Raw genomic sequence first — 19,977 nt, forward strand, 5'->3', positions numbered from 1 at the left:
GAAAATCACAAAAAGTTTGGTTTGCTACCGTATTATACTTTTTGCAAAGTTCGGAAAAAGTTTGTGAAGATGGCAGGCACACATCTAAAAAAATAAAATAAAATACTCACCTGTCTTTGCTCCTCTGGTGCCTTCTTGTTGTTCTCTGGTGTCTTCATCCAGCGCTAGAGTGACGACTGCTCAGCCAATCACTGGCTGACTGGAACAGGACAGTACTCATGACCAATGATTGGCTGAGCAGGCTTTCACCAGAGAGGAAGGGACGTGACCAGAGAAGAAGGACACCAGAGGAGTGCAGACAGGTGAGTATGATGAGCAAACTTTTGGAACCGTAGTAAAACTGGTAAATGCCTGCAACTGTTTATCTGTTTTAGTGCAGTTTGTTTAAAGCTCGGTTCAGATTAACCCAAACTTTACATTAAAGTTTGGCGAACCTGCCTAAGCAAACTTTTAAAAAGTTTTGAGACTAGACTATCAATAATTGATAATTAATGGTTCAACCTCTGGCACTTTGGTGATCAGTTTGATTCATGCTTGCTGTGCGCCATGCTTACAGTTGTGGTTATGGCTGGTACTGCAGCTCATTGTCCCACTTAAGATCCCCCCCAATTAAATATTTTCTGATCTTTGAAATGTATGTGCCACATGGTTTAACTGCAATAACAGGTATAACTTAGTAATATTCAATTCATATGAAGAAAGAGGAAAAAAGGGCACTTACTACAGAGCTGCTGTCTGTGAATTTGGCTTTACTTGCTTCCAATGGCAATCATGGGGGAGAGGGTTCGAAGGAGCAGGCATACACCTGGATGCAACAGCTGTTTTGGACAGTTAGTCCATCTTCTGGTCTGGTTTTCTGTTTTCTATTTAGAATATGTATCTGGCTTTGGCTTCAATAATTCCATTGGGAAAATATGTCTGTCTAAACGTACTCTTAAACTAGGCAGTCTAAAGATGCACCAGATTTATCAATCCGCCTGAGCCACTCACAGAGCCTGTTAAATGGCTCAATGACTGTGCGTCAAGGGCTGTATATATATTGTTAGTGATGACCGTACAGCCCTTTCTGTATATAGAATAAATAAAGCATATACTTACCTCTTCACGCTCCCCACTGGCCCTCTAGCTTTTCCCTGCTCACAGCAGCCACCGTTGAAGCTTCTGAACCTGTCTGTGAAAGTGACAGGCTGCTCATCCAGTCACTGTCCGAGACTGGACAGTCCCACGCCCAGTGATTGGTTGACTGGCCTGTCACTCCACAGGGGGCTTCAATTCTTCAGCTTCAGCTTCTGAGCTTTATAGTGACTGCAGTGATCGGGCAAAAGCTAGAAAGACACCGGGGAATGCAAAGAGGTAAGTATAACCTTTATTATTTTACTTTACACTGTCATCAACAGTCAGCCGAGCATTGCTATTACACAAAACGATGCACGGTTCCTCGACTTTCTATGTTGCATGCCACATCTTGTATTAAAACCAGTACAAAAAAAAAAAAAACTTACACCACTTAAAGTGTTGGCTCCTGGCAGTCCATAATAATAATAACACTTTATGAACCGCCACCGGCTACCACTTTGATATGTCAGCAATAATAAATAAATGAATACAAATCAACAAGCAATAAATAAAGAAACAACACACACCAACAGCTGGGAACCAAAAAGGGGGCCCAGGACTATCTCAGGGGACATCATAAAAGTGAGACCACCCAATCAACTGGATTCCTCAGAAGAGAGAAATGGAAAAACTTAGTAATATTTTGGTATTCTACCATTCAACCCCAACTATACCCGCAACCACTTCAGTTTTGCATACATGGATTTCCTACAATACTTCTAAGCAAATGAAAACTAATGCTATAAAGCTGAATGTCTGGTACCCAGACAACCCACATTCCATTTTTAGAGAGCTTTGGATATCGAGCATCTTGTGTGTTCTGGAAATCTGTTTCCCTTTACACAGATTAATAAAGCAAACATGAAGTAACCACCGAGACGGGCGAAGCTTTCATAAATTTTCAGACTAGTACAATTCGAGTTATACATGAATGTCATAGTCAGGTGATAACCCATACCCATATGTTATAGCGAACAATGCTTCCATATGTATCAGGCGCGCCTTCCGAGGGACTCACTTTAAATCATCATGACCGGCATAGAATATTACTTCATGGAAATCAAAGAATGTAAATTTTACTATGAACTCCATAACTCGTCTTTATGAGTAAGAATAATAATAGAAAAGCATATATCTCAATATAAGTGCTACCCGTTCTTTAAGGATCCGAAGGTATAGAAAATATCTTATTTACCGTAGAGATGACTATGCAGTCTCTAACAGCAGCTATATCTAGATACTAGATGGTAGGTACTTGGCATTTGTCCCATGTACAAGGTGCCAGCATCAACATGTCTTGTTCATGGTAATTAGACTAAGGGGTTAGAGGATAGAGATGAGCACAAATCGAGCATGTTTGAGTACGATCGTTGGGCATTTGAATACAGTTGGCTGAAGAAGTTGGATGCAGCTCTGCGAAGTCCTGGAAAACATGGATACACTCTACGGCTTATGGCTCTATCCATGTTTTCCAGGACTTCTTACAGCTTCCTTAGCCACTGGTATTCAGAACAATCTAACTTGAGCATACATAAATTCAGCTCATGTCTACTAGAGGAGCAAAAATGAAAAACACTGTTGGCAAATTACCTTCTAGACAACAAGTAGGGCTCTTTCAAACCTGTTTATGGTATGCATTTTGAACGCAACCAAAGCATTAGCCAAACATATCTATAGGCACCTGGAGCATGCTCAAGTCGATCCGAACCCGAACTTTTGGCATTTGATTAGCGGTGGCTGCTGAAGTTGGATAAAGCCCTAAGGCTATGTGGAAAACATGAATATAGTGATTGGCTGTATCCATGTTTTCCAGACAACCTTAGAGCTTTATCCAAGTTCAGCAGCCCCAACTAAAAAAATACCGAACATTTAGGTTCGGATCGACTCGAACCCGAACCCGGTTCGCTCATCTCTAATAGGCACCTATTACCAGACAGAGGCCTAAAGAGTGCCCCTTAGGACTAGTCTTGGCTGCTATATGTCAGGGTTTTTCCATGGAGAGGCATCCAGTTAAAAGTATGTATATTGCCAAATCATAACTTTATTCAGAAAGGAATTTGTTGAAGGTAAACTATCAGCCCCCTATTGCACAAGTTTCTTACCTTCATCCTTGGTGCCATTTCTGTGAAGTTTGTAGTTTAGGGCCATGTTTCCACTGTGTAAGTTCCATAATAATCACAGCCGTTGTAACAACAGCCATGATTACTACGGAACTTACGTAGTGGTACCTTCTAAGGAATCCCGGACGGAGTGTATACACATAGTATACACTCCGGTCAGGATTTCTAGCAGCACCACATCCCAACAGCTATTTAATGAATAGCGGCCACAGAAAATGTGCAATGGGGAATTTTGATATGGGCGCGCACAGATGCACCTGCATCCGAATTCAGCAGCGGTAAAGATCATCCGGCTGGTACTGCAGTATCGGCCAGAATGATCTTTTCTGACACCGGCTGTTTTGTGACCTGGCCGGGTCATGGAAAGGCCGGTCTCTTACAGAGTGGGAACATAGCCTAATCTTGCATCTAGTAAGGCCATATGGTGCACTTGGATTGCGGCTAGGGCCCCCAGAGTGCCAATCAGAGTACCCTCCCCTTCAAATAATTATCAGTGGAGCGGGCCGACCGTCATCTTCAGCACCACATCCTCAATAGCAGGTTTGATTTTTCTTTAAGTGATTCTGTGCTTGATGCACGAATTACACAAAAATTTACACCTGCTCTGAAGCAGGCGTAAATTTTTGCCTGGTTTACACCTGTTTTCAGGCAAAGAACCTTAATAAACGAGGTGTAGGAGAAGGTCACGCCTCCTCAAAGCTTTGCTCTGTCCCAGCTGTACGCCAGTGAGAAGGTCACAATATATACCTTCCCCGTGGTGTACGTCCAGGGCACCTTGTTAATAAATCTCTTCCACAGTGTGTATATACTCTTTAATATATAAATATGTATATTATAGCTCTTTATTAGAGATGAGCGACCCTGGAGCATGCTCGAGTCGATCCGAACCCGAACTTTCGGCATTTGATTAGCGGTGGCTGCTGAAGTTGGATAAAGCCCTAAGGCTATATAGAATTCATGGATATAGTCATTGGCTGTATCCATGTTTTCCAGACAACTTTAGAGCTTTATCCAAGTTCAGCAGCCCCCGCTAATCAAGTACCGAACGTTTGGGTTTGTATCGACTCGAACCCGAACCCGGTTCGCTCACCTCTACTCTTTATACACCAGCCAGACCACTGCTTTCAGAGAAAAGTGGTGGTCGGTAACCTAGACAACAAACTGTCAACAATGGGGAGAAAAGAGAAGCATATCAGGAGGAGGAGATACGTTTGAATTGTGAATATTTAATTTGATGACAACTACAAGGTTGACTATATTACATGAGATGGAAATACCCCGTTAAGAGCCAGACAAGATGAACACCAGCAAGCGAGTCCCACTTTGATTATATGCCCCCCTATACAATGTGTACATAGAAGGACATTCAACACAAAGAGAATTGGGGAAAAAATTGCATATCTTGACTAAACAGTTGCATACAATAAAAAGATGGAAAAGAGTTAAAGCATACGGAGTCATTCGGAGAATATCCCTGTACACTAGCAGATATTATCCCATTTTTCATAAATAGGCAGGGGGTAGCTTTACTCATTAATAGCGGACCAATAAATAGCCGCACTCCTCTCATAAAAACATTTCATTTAAGCATTTTTCCATATTGTATTTCATTTTACAACGCAGCCATGTGTTCTAAGTGTTATTGTCTCCTGGAATAAATTTCTGGGCTCCTTAGTCATGGAGTGCCGCAAAAGTAGCTAGGAAGTCCTCACAACAGGAGGTTACAGTATAATTGTACCGTACGGCTAAAGATTTATAGACACCAATGCTACGGGACCTTTCTGTTGAGCAGGTGCCAGTGCTCGATGCCCCATACACCTGGAATCTGTTATCTATGGATTACAAAAATATATGGATAGAGGTCTCTTTAAGCCAGGGATGTCCCTGCTGGGACTGTAAATGAAGAATGAAATGAACGTGTTTGCTTACGAATAATAAATTCTAGTTATGGTCTGATATGGGGTGTAGGTGTCGTCATTGTAAATGAATGGTACACCAGTGGCTTATGCATCAGATCTGCACACATAAAACCATGAAATATGCATCTTCTAGGCTTTTATGCTAAGAGTTATATGCGGGGATCGGTAAGCTTACAATAACAGTCACGTTCCTCCGATGGAAGTTATTCCTACTCATAATTTTTGCATTAGCCCCTCCAGTGTGTTACCAAAGTCACATCTGAAGAGTCTTTCCGTAAAGCTAGGAATAACTGGTAGGGTTGAGCGGAGATGTAGAACTGTTCGGCATCTCTGTTCGACACTAGTTACTAGTATTAGTAATCTAACCATACATGATAGTTATAAAAGTGGAAACCTTATGTAGAATAATTCATGTCCTGTCCTATAGTTTATAAACAAAGAACCATTAAGTCCATCTTATAACCCTACTGTGTTTATAGGCTAATTGTTCCAGATTGGGGGAGGGGGGGGGGGGTTCCTTCCAAACTCTATGGGGGAGATTTATCAAAGAGGATGTAAAGTGAAACTGGCTCAGTCGCCCCTAGCAACCAATCAGATTTCACTTTACATTCCTCACAGACTCTTTGGAAAGTGAAAGTGAAATCTGATTGGTTGCTAGGGGCAACTGAGCCAGTTACATCATCTTTGATAAGTCTCCCCCTATGACTCTATTAAAGACCCATCTTCAGACCCCAGTATCTATAATTTGTAACATATTTTTCATGATTCCTCTTGACCTTGTTCAATGAATCAACCATCAAAACTTTGTATAGAGTTCCATAGTTTCACTGCTCTTACAGTAAAGAATCCTTTCTGTGATAATGATGAAAACTTCTGTCCTCTAACCCAGGGGCATCAAACTTGTGGCCCTGCAGCTGGTGCAAAACTACAATTCCCATCATGCTTGAACAGCTGAAGCTTAAGCTTTGCTTGTTCGGGCATAATGGGAATTGTAGTTTTCCATCAGCTGGAGGATTGTGAGTTTGACACCTGTCATTGTTATAAGCCTAGGAATAAAAAATTTTTTGTATTGTCCGTCCATGTATTTGTACCTCAGGATAAGATCGCCTCTAAGATGTATTTTTACCAAACTGAATAAGCCCAAGCTTCATAATCAGAGATAAGCGAATCAAGACTCTTTATAAACTTAGCAAATTTATTTTGTTACTAAACCAAACTTTTTGCAAAATTCGCAACAAGTTTGCAAAGATGGTGGTCCCACATTTTAATACACAAAAAAAAGATCCTATGCTCACCTGTCGATGCTCCTCCAGTGTCCTCCTATGGATCTCTGGTGCCCTCTGCTAATTGCAGCCACCTCCATTCCGCTCAGCCAATCACTAACTAAGATGGGACAGTGCAATGGCCAGTAATTGGCTGAGCAGAATGCCACTCCAGAATGCCGGCAGCCGCTCAGCCAATCACTGATGGACTGACGTCTCAGTCAGGAAGTGGAGGTGGCTGCGATTACACAATGGACAGGTAAGTACTCATGTGCAAACTTTCTGAACCGCTCTAAAATAGCTAAATGCCTGCAATTGTTTTGTCGCAGTTTGTTTGAGGTTCGGTTTGGACGAACCCAAACTTTGCTTCAAAGTTCAGCGAACCTGCCAAACTTTTGAAACATTTGTTCATCTTTTTTGATAATCTTTGGTGGTAGTATAACCCCAGCCTTCCCTCTCTCAACCTTCTCTGCACCAGCTTCATTTCTTAGTTCATCTGTGTTCTTTTAATATGAAGGTTCCCCCAAATATTCACAATTTTCCTAATGTACCTTCTATAGGTGTCTGTGAAAAGTTTTCCTTCCCGATACCACCACACCCATCCAATTGTATATCTAAAGGGAAGAGAGGAGTATGTGGTTTCCAGATTATTCTAGTGGCAGCTTATCTCTCAAAGAAACAAAATGATCTGTATAGGAAATTGAACACATTTTCTCCTCCCCCTCATCTGTCAGGGGAGAGTGAAAAAAACTTATATAAAACATATTCAGCTGGTCCTCCCAAAATTGATGGATCTATCATATATCTGAAGTCTAAGGGGTGTCTTAACCATTTAAGGCCAACCTAAAGGAACACTCTAGACAAAGATTTTACACTGTATTATCCCTAGTGCAAGGTCTAAGGCGGTGGATCATAACACATCTTTGGTGGTCATCTTACCCCCGTACCATGCACTGCCCCTCGAGATCCAGTACTATGCATGGTAAAAGGTTTTGCCTTTAGTATTTGGATGAGCATAGCGACAGAAAGCAGTCGGTGCTAGGTGGGCTAGATCTGTCATGGAGCCTCTTTACAAGATTGCATTGTCAGCAATTCCCGCATGTAATAAAACAGCTGGTGTTGATATATGAGCAATCCGGGAGGAAGGGTAGAGAGGTAACACAGTGTCATCACTTCAGAGAGTGCTGTGACAGTCTTCTGACTGATGTCAATGGACTTGACTTGGCTCTGAGTCTTGTCAAAGAAGTAGCAGTCAGTGATCTTAGCTACAGCGTTGCATTTTATATGGCACGTCCTGTAACTTCAGAAATGAAAGGTAATACGGATTGCGTTGCAGTTTGTCATAATTCTGGAAAACATAATAGAGGATAATAGCAAGCCAGAAAACTAATAGGACTCCGGGGGAACTTCCAACATTTAACTTGTTCTCATTAAAGAACAGAATAAAAGGAGCCTCCAATTCAAGACATAAACTCAAGGTCAAAAATAACAAAAAGAAACGAATAGATTCCAATCGCAAAGACATTAAAGTGGTTGTGTGACCTTATCCACATTCTAGGAGCCTCTGCGATCACAAGTACGGTACTCTGTACAGGACTCTGAGTAGAGCAGCAGTGTATAGACTCAACTACTGTTCAATGTCTATGAGAGTCCTGAAAATAGTCAAGCACTGTACTCAGCTATCTATGGTACAACTGTTGAATGAGCAATGATCGAGTCTGTCGTTTCATACAGAGTACCATTTTTGAGATCTCAGAAGGTCCCAGTGATCAGACATCTGTACACAAGTTGGTGGTGGTATTATGGCTCAGCCCCATTTACTTCAATGGAACATAGTTACAATGCCAGACACAACCCATAGATAGGTGTGGTAATGTTTCTAAAAGAGAGCAGCCATGGCTTGTGTCTGGTACTGCAGCTCCACTCCCTTGAAGTGAGCTGGGGTTAAGTTGCAACACCACTTTTAGCCTGGGTAGGAATGTGGCACTGTTTTTGGAAAAACGAACAATAAAAGGGCTGGGATCAGAGCTTTCTTTCTCCCTTGTGAAGTCTCATATTGTCACATGTTGTCCTTTCTTTTGCACAGTTTGTTGGAGAACAAGATTTTGGAAATGGAAGTCAGACACAAAGTGGAACTGGATACAATGAAAACGGAGAAGGAGACATTACAAGGTCTGGTGTCCAGGCAGAACTACATCATTCAGGAGCTGGAGAAGCAGCTGACCAAAGCCACCACCAACAACAGCATATTACAGAAGCAGCAGATGGAGCTGATGGACACCGTGCACAACCTGGTCAAACTCTGCTCCAAAGAAGGAGGTCGGTAACATTTTGCCTTTTGGTCAGTATTGGGGACTTGCATATAACACCATGCTGCATTCACTTGTTGTATTTTTCCTTACATCACTGGCTCCCCCCCGATTCACTAAGAGGCACGTGCCTCCTAGCGAATCCAGCCTCACTTGTTCCTGCCATTTGGTGGGTGAAGAAATCTACACCTGCTCCTGAACAGGTGTAGATATTTGCCATGATTTACGCCAGCAAAAATCTGGTAAATCAGGCACCTCCTCCCCATATCGCCGTCCTCCCATGAGTCGAGAAAGGGATACAGCTGGTTTACACCTGGGAGAAGGTGAAAATCTGCGCCTTCTCCCTGGCATAGGCCAGGGGCACAGCATTCATGTCCCCCTATATATTCTTGGAAATGGGTCAAATAAAATGACCAGTAGACTTGGCTCAATCCATTGACCTCAATTGGTTAACCACGAGTATGGAATGGTTTATATCAGCACATCTCATTGCTGATATTCCAATGTTTGGAAAAATAGAGGGCAAATACAAATGGAAGGGGCCCAAGATTTGCAATGCAGATCCAGGGCTGTAGCTGGTGGGGCAGGTACCTCAGGTACTCAATGTCAAGGAGGGTGCCAAGACACTACTTTATCTTGTCCAGGGTGTTTGGATACTGAGCAAGGGAAAATTATAGGTCAATGAAAGCCTAGCTGTGACTAAGGTAAAAAAGAGAAAAAAAATTCAAAAGGTTGTAGTTTCCCCAACATGAAAGTTAAAGGCTTTCCTAGTCCATTACAATGCCACCCAGGCTAGAAGACCTCCATTGTTGAGATGCCAATCCCGATCCTCTCAGTCTGAGCTTGAATTCCAATTCAGGACCATAAAAATAATAAATATAGTGATTGGGAAATGTGAGATTCTTACCCCTAAGCAAAGTAAAAAAAAATGACCTCAAATATGGAGTAGCAATAAAGCTTTGTAAACTAAGTATACATACGGTAAAAAGCAATGACATATGAGGCTCTGTGGTTCCCCTTCCAGTAATGTCATTTCCAGTCGGTTTAAGCAGATGAATAAATCAGTTCCATTATTTTATTCCTAAAAATTTAAGCTGAATCGCAGGAATCCCAAAAGAGGGACCTTTAGATGACAAATGTACAAGCGCTATTCAGTAATACAGATAGCTAGAAGCATGGTTCTCCCATCTGCACTAACCAAACAATTGAGGTTAAGTCTTCCTCCTATCATTGGCCCTCAGGCTATGCTCTCAACCATTTTTACCACTCAATACTATAACTTTGTGATCATAAGAACTTTAAGCTCTCTTGCAGAAGGAAAAAACTTGCTCCTCACTGCCCCCTTTTGAAAGTAGCATATCTTCAAAATCACAATTGACTCCTAAAGACAGACACTACCTCCATTAGGTGGCACAGGAGAGCAAGCACTTTTCCTTATGGAGGATAGCTATTCTGCTTACTTTTTTCCCATGGAGTATTATATGGCCTATATAAGCTTCCATACTACAATTTAGTGGAGTCCTCAGTGAGATACCCTATTCTATCAGTCCCTCTAATACAGTGGTAATATATAGTGAAAACTATTCTGTCCTCTCCCTTATTAACTTTCTGCCACTACCTATATTGCTTAGGACACGAGTAATGTGACAGACTGGATGCTAGGTTCCCATAATACCCTTGCATTATACTAACGGTACATTAACGTCAATAGGTCATGTGCTTTATCATTCCTGATGAACAGTTGTTTGCCGAAGTTGCAGTAACCCATCATGGCCACTACAAAGAAAATGGAGCTGTCTGCTTTCAATAACCTACAATTCCCTCCAGAAACACCATCTAATGACTTGTAGTTACTTTTATGTACACCTACAATATAAACCTAAATAGAACACATACTCAAAAACGGGTGTAACTAGAAATGTCTGGGCACCATAGCAAACTTCCCCCCCCGACTGACCACTAAGCCATCCAATGTAGTCATAATTGCTTAACCGCAAGGGCTCAGCAGGAGTGCTTGCACTTAAAGGGACATTTGCAGCTCGGCCATAGGGTACTACAAATGATGATGGCTTAGAGGGCCCAGTGCATTGCAGGAGCTGGCCATGGCCCCCGGATGTGACAGGCTCTGTAGCTACTGCTATAGCTACTATAGTGGTTGTTACGCCTCTGGTCAAAAACAATACCTTTATTAATATAGTACACAATAGACAAAAGATCCCGAACCCCTCCCCCCCAAAAAAAAAAAAAAAAAAAAAAAAAAAAAAACATATGCCCCTCAAAAAAAAGTGAGAAGCCCAAATGCTAGTAATAGAGCAAATATCACATCAAATGCTCAACAATCTCAATGCTGGTGCGCCATATATAAACACATGTATACAAGTTCGGCGCTCACCCACGCACCACCAAGTGCATTTAAATTTCCATCTATTTCTCAGTGTATGCAGACGTTGCAGGTTGGGCAACCACCTGATTGACATAGTGCGGGGGTTGGCACCTCACCAGTCCTGAAGAGAGGGCTCACCTTTCCATGATATCTATAATGCTCTCGCTCCCTATTTGACCTCTATCTTCATATAGTGTATTTATTTCTACCTCTTCGCATGAGTAATAGGTCTCAAGGAATGGCGCTGGTTACAGTTGAGAAAACAGGCTTGAGCCGTATGATTTATCTGGACTAACCTTAGGTCAATTGCATAAATTCATAGACCCCCTTATCTCCCGAAATATAGAATTATAGATAAGATATGGAATAGAGCACAGTAAAAATAATATCTCTGGGTCACCGCCTGAAAAACAATAACTCAGCAGACACAAGTAGCCAGTACTTCGACATCTTTTGTTCTAGGAACCCATCCAACTAGCTTATGAAAGTATTACCATGTGTTTTACATTGCGTTTGATATAAGCAAATTGCTCATTTTAAGCTGTCACTGTGATAGATTCATTCAATCGAACCATGATGAAACACCCCACAAATGTTTATAGGGCATTAGATCCGTAAGCGCTCGAGGCTGCTGGTATACAGCAATGTATGGGGCTGTCTATGGGAGCAATTTGTATACAAGCTACACATACTGCACAGAAGGACTGAAGGATGAGGTCACAGGCAAACATTATATAAGCATCCATGGCAGGCAGAGCAAAGCATTTATTACTGCCTAGGTATATTATATTGTTTTACTAAAATGTATAGTATAGTACTGTGTACAGTATAACACAGACAGATATGGTATACAGTGGTAAATCATGTAGATTGATAAATAAATAAAAAAAATTGAGAATAGAAAATAATAGATAGATAGATAGATAGATAGATAGATAGATAGATAGATTCCTTCTATTAAAACCAGTGTGTCTCCATGGTAACAGACTACATGCAAACCCTATGTAGTCTGATCCTGCTCTCATTTCTCTACCTTATCAAAATGTTTTAGTTTTTTTTGCCAAGTGCTGTGACAGTTAGAAAGGAGTAAGTAAGTAGTATATGACTACAAAGGTTTATGTTTGTAGTCTGTTGCCATGGAGACACATAATAGCTGTAGACATAAAATGGAAAATACTTTTAATAAAAACTGTTTGCAGAGGCCTTAATAAGGCTTTATTACACGAAGCGATTATTGAACGTATTTGGACGATTGTCTGCCATTACGGGCGACAATCACCTTGTGTAAAAAAAAAGGCTACGGTCAGGCAACATGCACAATATCAGCAGATGTTGACAGGCTGCCAGGACCATTTAATGATCATCAGGTGAGCGCTCGCCCTGTGTAACAGGGGCTTATGGGAACATTGAAAACTGCTGAAAAGGTGGGAAGTAGAGAGTATTAATCGTCCCTTATTCTTTGTGATAACATCAAAGGACACAACAGTGAGTCTTTCCCTGGACAGAATGGTTGGAAACAGACAACAATAGCTTGCAAATAAATGCAGAGTAAGTGGAAAGAGATAAAGAAAGAGGTCTCTCCATCCATGCGATCAGTCAGATAGTTGATGACAATGCCCAGACATTGCAGGGAAGGAGATAAAATGAAATGTGAATCAAATCACACCGTTGGTCTAAGTCCAAGTGTGATTGTCTCTGCACTTCTTCAGGCGAGAACTTACTAGGAACATGGCGTAAAGACAAGACAGTGATTTACTGAATGCATTAAGGCCTGAAGAAGAGCGGGGGGACCAGACGTGACACATTCGTTAGACCCAAGTAATTTATATATTTTTTTAAAGCACAAAATACTTCTTAGGCACACGCAGTCTCTTTATTATACCTTTCATCCATACTAGTAATAAATATCAGGAGCGAGGAAGAAAATAAGAACAGAATCCAGCTACAACATGTCATACTTAAAGTGGTAGTCTAGTTTACAAATCCCATTTTCTAATACCCTTTCAGGGAGTTCTGAAGGGGTTCACCAACAGAAAAAGGTGGAAAAGTAACTAATTGATGGGTGGTATACTTCTGGGAGAAGAAAGGGAATCGTTCTTTGGTGCAATGGAGCGGCATCGGCTATGTTTTCTATGCTTGGATAACCTCTTAAAGTGATACTTTAACACCCCTTACTCTTCATTTCATCGGTTACCAGTGACAACTGGGTGGGGCTTTACAGCAGTTGGGCTGAGGAGAGGGTCCAACTGTCATAAAGCCCCACCTAGTGGACACTTTCCACCGATGAAGTGAAGCAATTTTAGAGCAGAAAATGGACGCAGATTTTGTACAATTTTGTACAGGTATATACAGGTATATATCAAATGTGCAGCATCTTAGCTTGCGGATGGTGTGGAAAACTGAACATAGAGTAAAGGGGGTTACAATAACACTTTAAAGGGGTAGTGCGGCGCTCAGAAATTATTCACAGAATAACACACATTACAAAGTTATACAACTTTGAAATGTATGTTATGTCTGTGAATGGCCCCCTTCCCCGTGTCCCCCCCCCCCCCCACCCGTGTACCCGGAAGTGTGGTGCATTATACATTACCTGATCCGTGTCGAGGGCCGCCCGCCATCTTGTGCCAAACATCATCTTCGAACGGACGGCCGAGTCGCTGCCAGGTGAGTATAGCGCACCACACGTGACAGGTGAGTATAGCGCACCACACTTCCGGGTACACGGGTGGGGGTGGTGGGACACGGGGAAGGGGGCCATTCACAGACATAACATACATTACAAAGTTGTATAACTTTGTAATGTGTGTTAGTCTGTGAATAATTTTTTACTGCCGCACTACCCCTTTAAGTTTCCTGTTAATGTTGACAACCGTGTGCATTACCAGATGTTGAAACCTGATGCAGGAAATGCAACCAGTAGTCGAATGGGCAGTCTGGTTACCTTGGCAGGAGAGCTTTCACCATTGTATGGGTTCCTAGTTGGATACAATGCTCAACTCTGCCCTTTGAGTAAGTTCTTTAACACTTAACCCACCATTATTTAGTGCAACAACTTTTTTCAGTGTAGTCATAGTTGGGCTTAGTGATGAGTGAACATGTTCGTAAATATTCGTATGTTCATACGAACATGACGCTAAATGTCCGTTTTCGCCCATCACAAACAATTTGTTTGATGATGAGAATGGTTATAACAATCATTTTCGAACATATTTAAATTTGCAAACGTACGCAACTGCGGAATTTACGCTTTGCGCCTGATAATCTGTACACATGGGCGTAACTCTGGACTGAAAGGTACAATCTGTACGCAATCTGTACGCAAATAAATACAAATTTACACTTTGCACCTGATATTCTGTACGCATGTGCGTAGACCAAAACGTACGCCTCTACTGTATGTTTTTTATTTGGTCATAGATGTTCGGCGAACACAAACCAATTACCAACCAAACATCGGGATGTTAATTCATCAGTAGGGGGGGGGATAGCATATATGCTTTTAGCCCGGCCATTGATGCTTGGCATAGATCACAGAATAATTTACCAAATATTTTGGGGGTGGGTGGGGGATCCCAGGGAGAGGAAATTTTTTTCATGGGTTTCCCTATGGCAATATTGTTGGGAACCAACCATGGAACAGCTTGAACTTCAAGCTTACCAGTGAAGCCCCCAAACAATGCTAAGAATGTCAAAGTCCTGTAAGTGAACTCCTGGTCCTGTCATGTATGACAATACGCCTGTGTTGACAAACAGTCTCCCTTTGTAGGTCACTGAATCAAATCAGATCGGCGTGAAAACTACATGTAAATGAAAATGACAGAAAACGTTGAGATTAATGCCACGCATCACATCTGTATATAAAAGTATAGCTATACAGCCTTCAGGTGTGCCATGTCACGTCCCCCACTACATGTGAATGAAGCTTTTACAATGTCTTTTGTCAAATAATTTAAAACACGTCCGAATATAACAATTACCAGGGATCTGATTGGCTGTGTAATTTTAATACTTACAATTTTCAAATAAAAACATTGATTCTAAATTAAAAATTTAAAAAGTTACAATTTTGAAAACATTTTTTTTTTTAACTTAACCAATCTATTAACCAAGATAGTAAGTCAAGTACTAGTCCAATTCCTTCCATCTACATTGGTTTCTGTTTGACCAGACTCCCGTAATAGCTTTCGAGGACCCTCCAGCTTTGGGATACGTGACAGCTTACAATTATCTGCTCCATTGCTATTGAAATGCTTTTTACTTTCCCACCGGGTTGTGTTGACTCATGTCAGCGCAGAACATCCACATTTTACTATAGATTCTCATGAGGGGCTTCTTTGTAAGCAATGTCATAGCCCCACCGAATCCAATGATATTGTTTAATTATGTAGATTAGTGTACTAAATAGTTCAGATGTAACAGAGCTGAGTTTGTCATTGGGTGAATCTTTTGTCCACTGGGCTAAATCGGTGAGTTAAACTAAATGTTAACTATTAAAAGGGTTTAAATGGAAAGGATTCGTGGTGGATACCGGCACTCCAGACGTGTAGCTAAAACTTAACTTTTAATAAATAAACATTAAAATAGGATGTCACATAGCAGACCAACGCGTTTCATGCGACTGCGCTTAATCATGGTCTGACTACAAATGAACAGAAGTGTAGTTAAAAACAAAAGACATCCAATGCGCAAGAATCACGACATTACACATGGGGGTGGATCCTGGGGTAAATATGTGTTTTAAGCAAGATTCTGCTTCACAAAGAAGCCGAAACTATCTTCTGCCTAGATACACGCAGACCTAGGGGTATGAACTACAAAAACGATTTATTATTTCATTATCTATGATACCTTACAACCCCCATAAATAGATGTCCTGCTGTTCTAATCCATTTCATATGTATAGGGTATCTCAGATCCCAAGGGGTTAAAACACATATTTACCCCAGGATCCACCCCCATGTGTAATGACGTGATTCTTGCGCATTGGATGTCTTTTGTTTTTAACTACACTTCTGTTCATTTGTAGTCAGACCATGATTAAGCGCAGTCGCGTGAAACGCGTTGGTCCGCTATGTGACATCCTATTTTAATGTTTATTTATTAAAAGTTAAGTTTTAGCTACACGTCTGGAGTGCCGGTATCCACCACGAATCCCTTCCATTTACGTCTCCGATTAACGATAACTGATTGCAAAAAACAATCTGGCACTTAAAAACTTTTTATATCATGCTGCCCTTATAAAAAACATAATAAACATATTATCCTCTGCACTTCCTCTGTGTCTGTGGGTCCCCTCCTGACCACTGCCGCTACCACTTCCGAGGCAAACCCATCTTGGCACAGAATTGTGTGAACATCCCTTTTAAAGTGAATGTACCACTAGGTACATCACTTTTGTGTTTTTTCTTACAGAAACAGACCGGTGCTGGTGCAGGGATGACAGTGCTGATGTCCTTTTTTTGAACCGCTGCCCACTTCCTGTGGATGGCACAGGTCTGTTTCTGAGCACCAGAGCTGCGAGGGGAGGGTAGATCGTCACACTGGAGACCGGCGGGCCCATTACCACTGCTTCATGCGGGACTGGTGCTCGGGAATAGACCGTCACTGTGTGCAGGAACCGGGCAGCGGTTCAAAAAAAGAACTTCGACATCCCTGCACCAGCGCAGGTCTGTTAATGTTAAAAACACAAAGTGATGTACCTAGTAGTACATTCGCTTTAACTGGTACCTGCAATCCTATGCAAAGTGTTATAAGAATGATTTTTTCCAAATAACCAAATCATCTTATACCGTCTCCAAAACCCCCAGCTCTGCTATCTATAGAATAATGTAAAAACTCCCTTCTAATAGTTAACGGCTACTCAAAACTATGCAGCTCACATAAAAATAGAACCTATAAGAGTCTTACAGTATATTAATCTCCAGTAGATCCACAAGCCGGCTATTTTATGAAGTCAACAACAATTTTATGTGAACGAAATATCTTTTTACATTTCCCTGGTGGCTCGGCTCAGAAGAGGAGCCTATAAACCAAGTGGGAATGTAACAATCCCATAAAACACCAAACATGTATCTGTTCTTTACGTGCAACTCAATCCCGACATGATAACATCTACTCATTTCTGACCGAAAAAAAATCTTATGTCTGAATTATTTCTGAGGCTTACCCTGTTATTCTTACTTTTTATTAAACCACCCATGAACTTTGGGATAGACTTCTAATTTTTGCAGACTGTCGAAAATATCCAATACTCTCGGCTTTAGGCAGATCCCCTGAGCCGGAGGTATGTGGTAGGTGACTCTATGACCGTAAGTGTTGCTGGTGTGTTTACGATGATCTATTGACACCTGGACATCATTTCCATGTATGAAACAGATAGATGTCTAGTTCCCCTCGGAGGAAACAAATAAGATACCACACATGTCTAAGTAATGTTGCAATAAAAAACAGATGCTGAGTGTCTATAGGCAAAGAATGTATCCTCGGTTCTATCCGTGTAAGAGCATCTCCTAAAGATACTGACACGTTTCTATGGGTTGGAATGTTCATCCCCATGATACATATTAATCTGGTTAAAATTTCTTCTCATAGAAACGTGTCTCCCCAAATAGATGATAATAACACATATGACTGATTGAACATAGACTTTACTATGATGAGACCTTCACTATGAAGACAATCTACAATTGGTTCCATCTGTCTTCCTTTTATAATGCATAGTGCATACTAATATTGCATCTTTCCATGTATTGTCTGACAATGGTCCCTTGGATCAGTAGAAGAATTATTCTGTAAATCTATCTTCCATGAATACAGTTAATGCAGGGTTGACAGTTTAGTCTAAAGATCCAACAGAAGACAACCCTATTTGGAGTTGACTTGGAGCCAGTGACTCTGGATTCTGTTTGGAATTTAATTTGGTCGGCGGGGGGGGGGGGGGAGGTGGTTTTTGTTGGCAAGAGTGCCCCCTAGTTATCAGACTGGGCCACCGGAGAATGGAAAAGTGGAGGATCCCCCGGCTGGCCCTCATGAATATGCCGCTGTCCAGGGCCATCCTGGGAATTCGGGATACACTTCCTAGATTCCTAGGTAAGCAGACCAGTCAGTTGTGTGTATGCCTTTAACACGCACAAGCAACTGGCAGGTGGCCGAGTGCAGTCGGCCTGGACTTCTGGCACGTTTCTAACACACACTGCCTGTGCCGGAAGAATGAGGGAGTGAGTTCTTAGGTGAGATGTTTTTATTTTTTATCTGATTCACACATGAGGCTCATCTATTAGGGGACTAAACAGAGGGAGGCCATCTATAAGGGGACTAAATAGAGTGGGTCCATCTACAGTATGCGGGTGACTAAACAGAGTGGTGCCATCTATAAGGGGCACTACACAGAGAGGAACATCTAAAGGGGGAATTATGTGGGGGGTCTTCTATAAGGGTGCTACACAGAGGGCAATATATAAGGGGGAGTGCACAAGGGGGGGCATCTTTAAGGGGCACTACACAGATGGGGCCATCTATAAGAGAGACTATAGAGAGGGGGCCATCTATGAGGGGCACTACACAGAAGGGGGCATCTATAAAGGAGGCAAAACAGGGGGGAATTTATAAGGGGCACTACAAAGAGGGGGACCATCTATAATGCAACCTGCTGTTTTACTGTCACAATGTGTTTTGCTCCACAAAGGGGCCTGCTTAGGCTTTGTCACCCAAGCACCCATACAAACCTAGAACCGGCCAACAAAGATTTCCTTCCAGGGCCCACTAATCTTTAGAAATTCTGAACAAATAAGATTTGTTCCAAGTCAGTTTCCTTGCCTCTGTTCTGCAAAATGTATTTTGGTTGTTCTAAGGAATCTAAGTCTTTCATCAGTGCACGTAAAAGCCGTATACTGTAAGTAAAGACTGATAGGTCCCTCGGAAAATACTGTAATTTAGAAAAGGGACAAACCTGAGGTAGTAATGAACCGTGTCATTTTCAGGTAGATATGTCTTTTGCTGGGCCTTATGGACTCCGCTGTGTCACAATGTTTAGATATCAGAACCAATGACAGCTAGGGGTTGCACTGCTCATTTGTACTATTTTTCTCCTATCCTAGAACTACGCCTCTTAAGATAAAGAAAAGGGACCTAGGTTGGCATTCTTGTCTTCTGGGTTTGGGGCCGCTGAAACAAATATTTACCGTATTCCCTTTCTGTGGTGAAGACCAATAAAACGTATCATGTAGATGCTTTATAGTAGGTGGTCTCCTATCTAGACCTGGTTTTTCAATTGTTTCAGGAACTTGCAAAAAGTAGCTTTTTTATATCTCGGTTTAGTGTTCCAATAATCTCTACCTTGTTAGTAAAAGTCTCCTGGATCATTGCAATGTGCGCTGATCCCTGCCGTATAAATGACTGCTTTATTATTATTAGAGCTATAAGAGAATCCTAGACTCACCGGGGGATAAGTCACCACCGCAAGAAAAACATTTCAGGAACCAAAGGGGTAAAATCCTTGAAAAATGCAGGAGGTATTACACCCTGAGGTTACATTCAGTGCATTATATTGACAGGACGCATCATTGATCAGAACTATGCAGGGTCTGGAGTAGACAACTCAGGTTCCTCAGAGTAATAAATAGCAAATGTTATGACCCTCAGACTTTTAAAAAAAATGGACAGGGAGGTTCTCAAATCCCCAAAGTCCTATTGTGTAAAAATTTACTATCCTATTTAGTCTTTCCTGATTCATCCTGGTCTCAACACTGACAGATGAACAGTGACAACCAATAATTTGCAACCATAATTGTTCCAAAGGGGATTGTAGGTTTAATACTAATGTCTAAGTTCCTAGGTCATGTCACACTAAGTAAAAGTCTTCTTCAA

At 41.6% G+C, this 19,977-nt stretch overlaps 1 protein-coding gene across 1 annotated transcript in view; it reads left to right on the forward strand.

The window, feature by feature from the left end:
• Positions 1–19,977, forward strand: part of ANGPT1 (angiopoietin 1) — a 219,659-nt gene that overhangs the window by 134,499 nt on the left and 65,183 nt on the right. Inside the window, exon 4 of the mRNA XM_069957200.1 lies at positions 8,504–8,736. Coding sequence (XP_069813301.1) covers positions 8,504–8,736 — 233 coding nt within the window. The remainder of the gene's footprint in view (positions 1–8,503; positions 8,737–19,977) is intronic.

The sequence above is a fragment of the Dendropsophus ebraccatus genome, chromosome 2 (genome assembly GCF_027789765.1).
Source record: "Dendropsophus ebraccatus isolate aDenEbr1 chromosome 2, aDenEbr1.pat, whole genome shotgun sequence".
NCBI classification, from domain to species: Eukaryota; Metazoa; Chordata; class Amphibia; order Anura; family Hylidae; genus Dendropsophus; species Dendropsophus ebraccatus.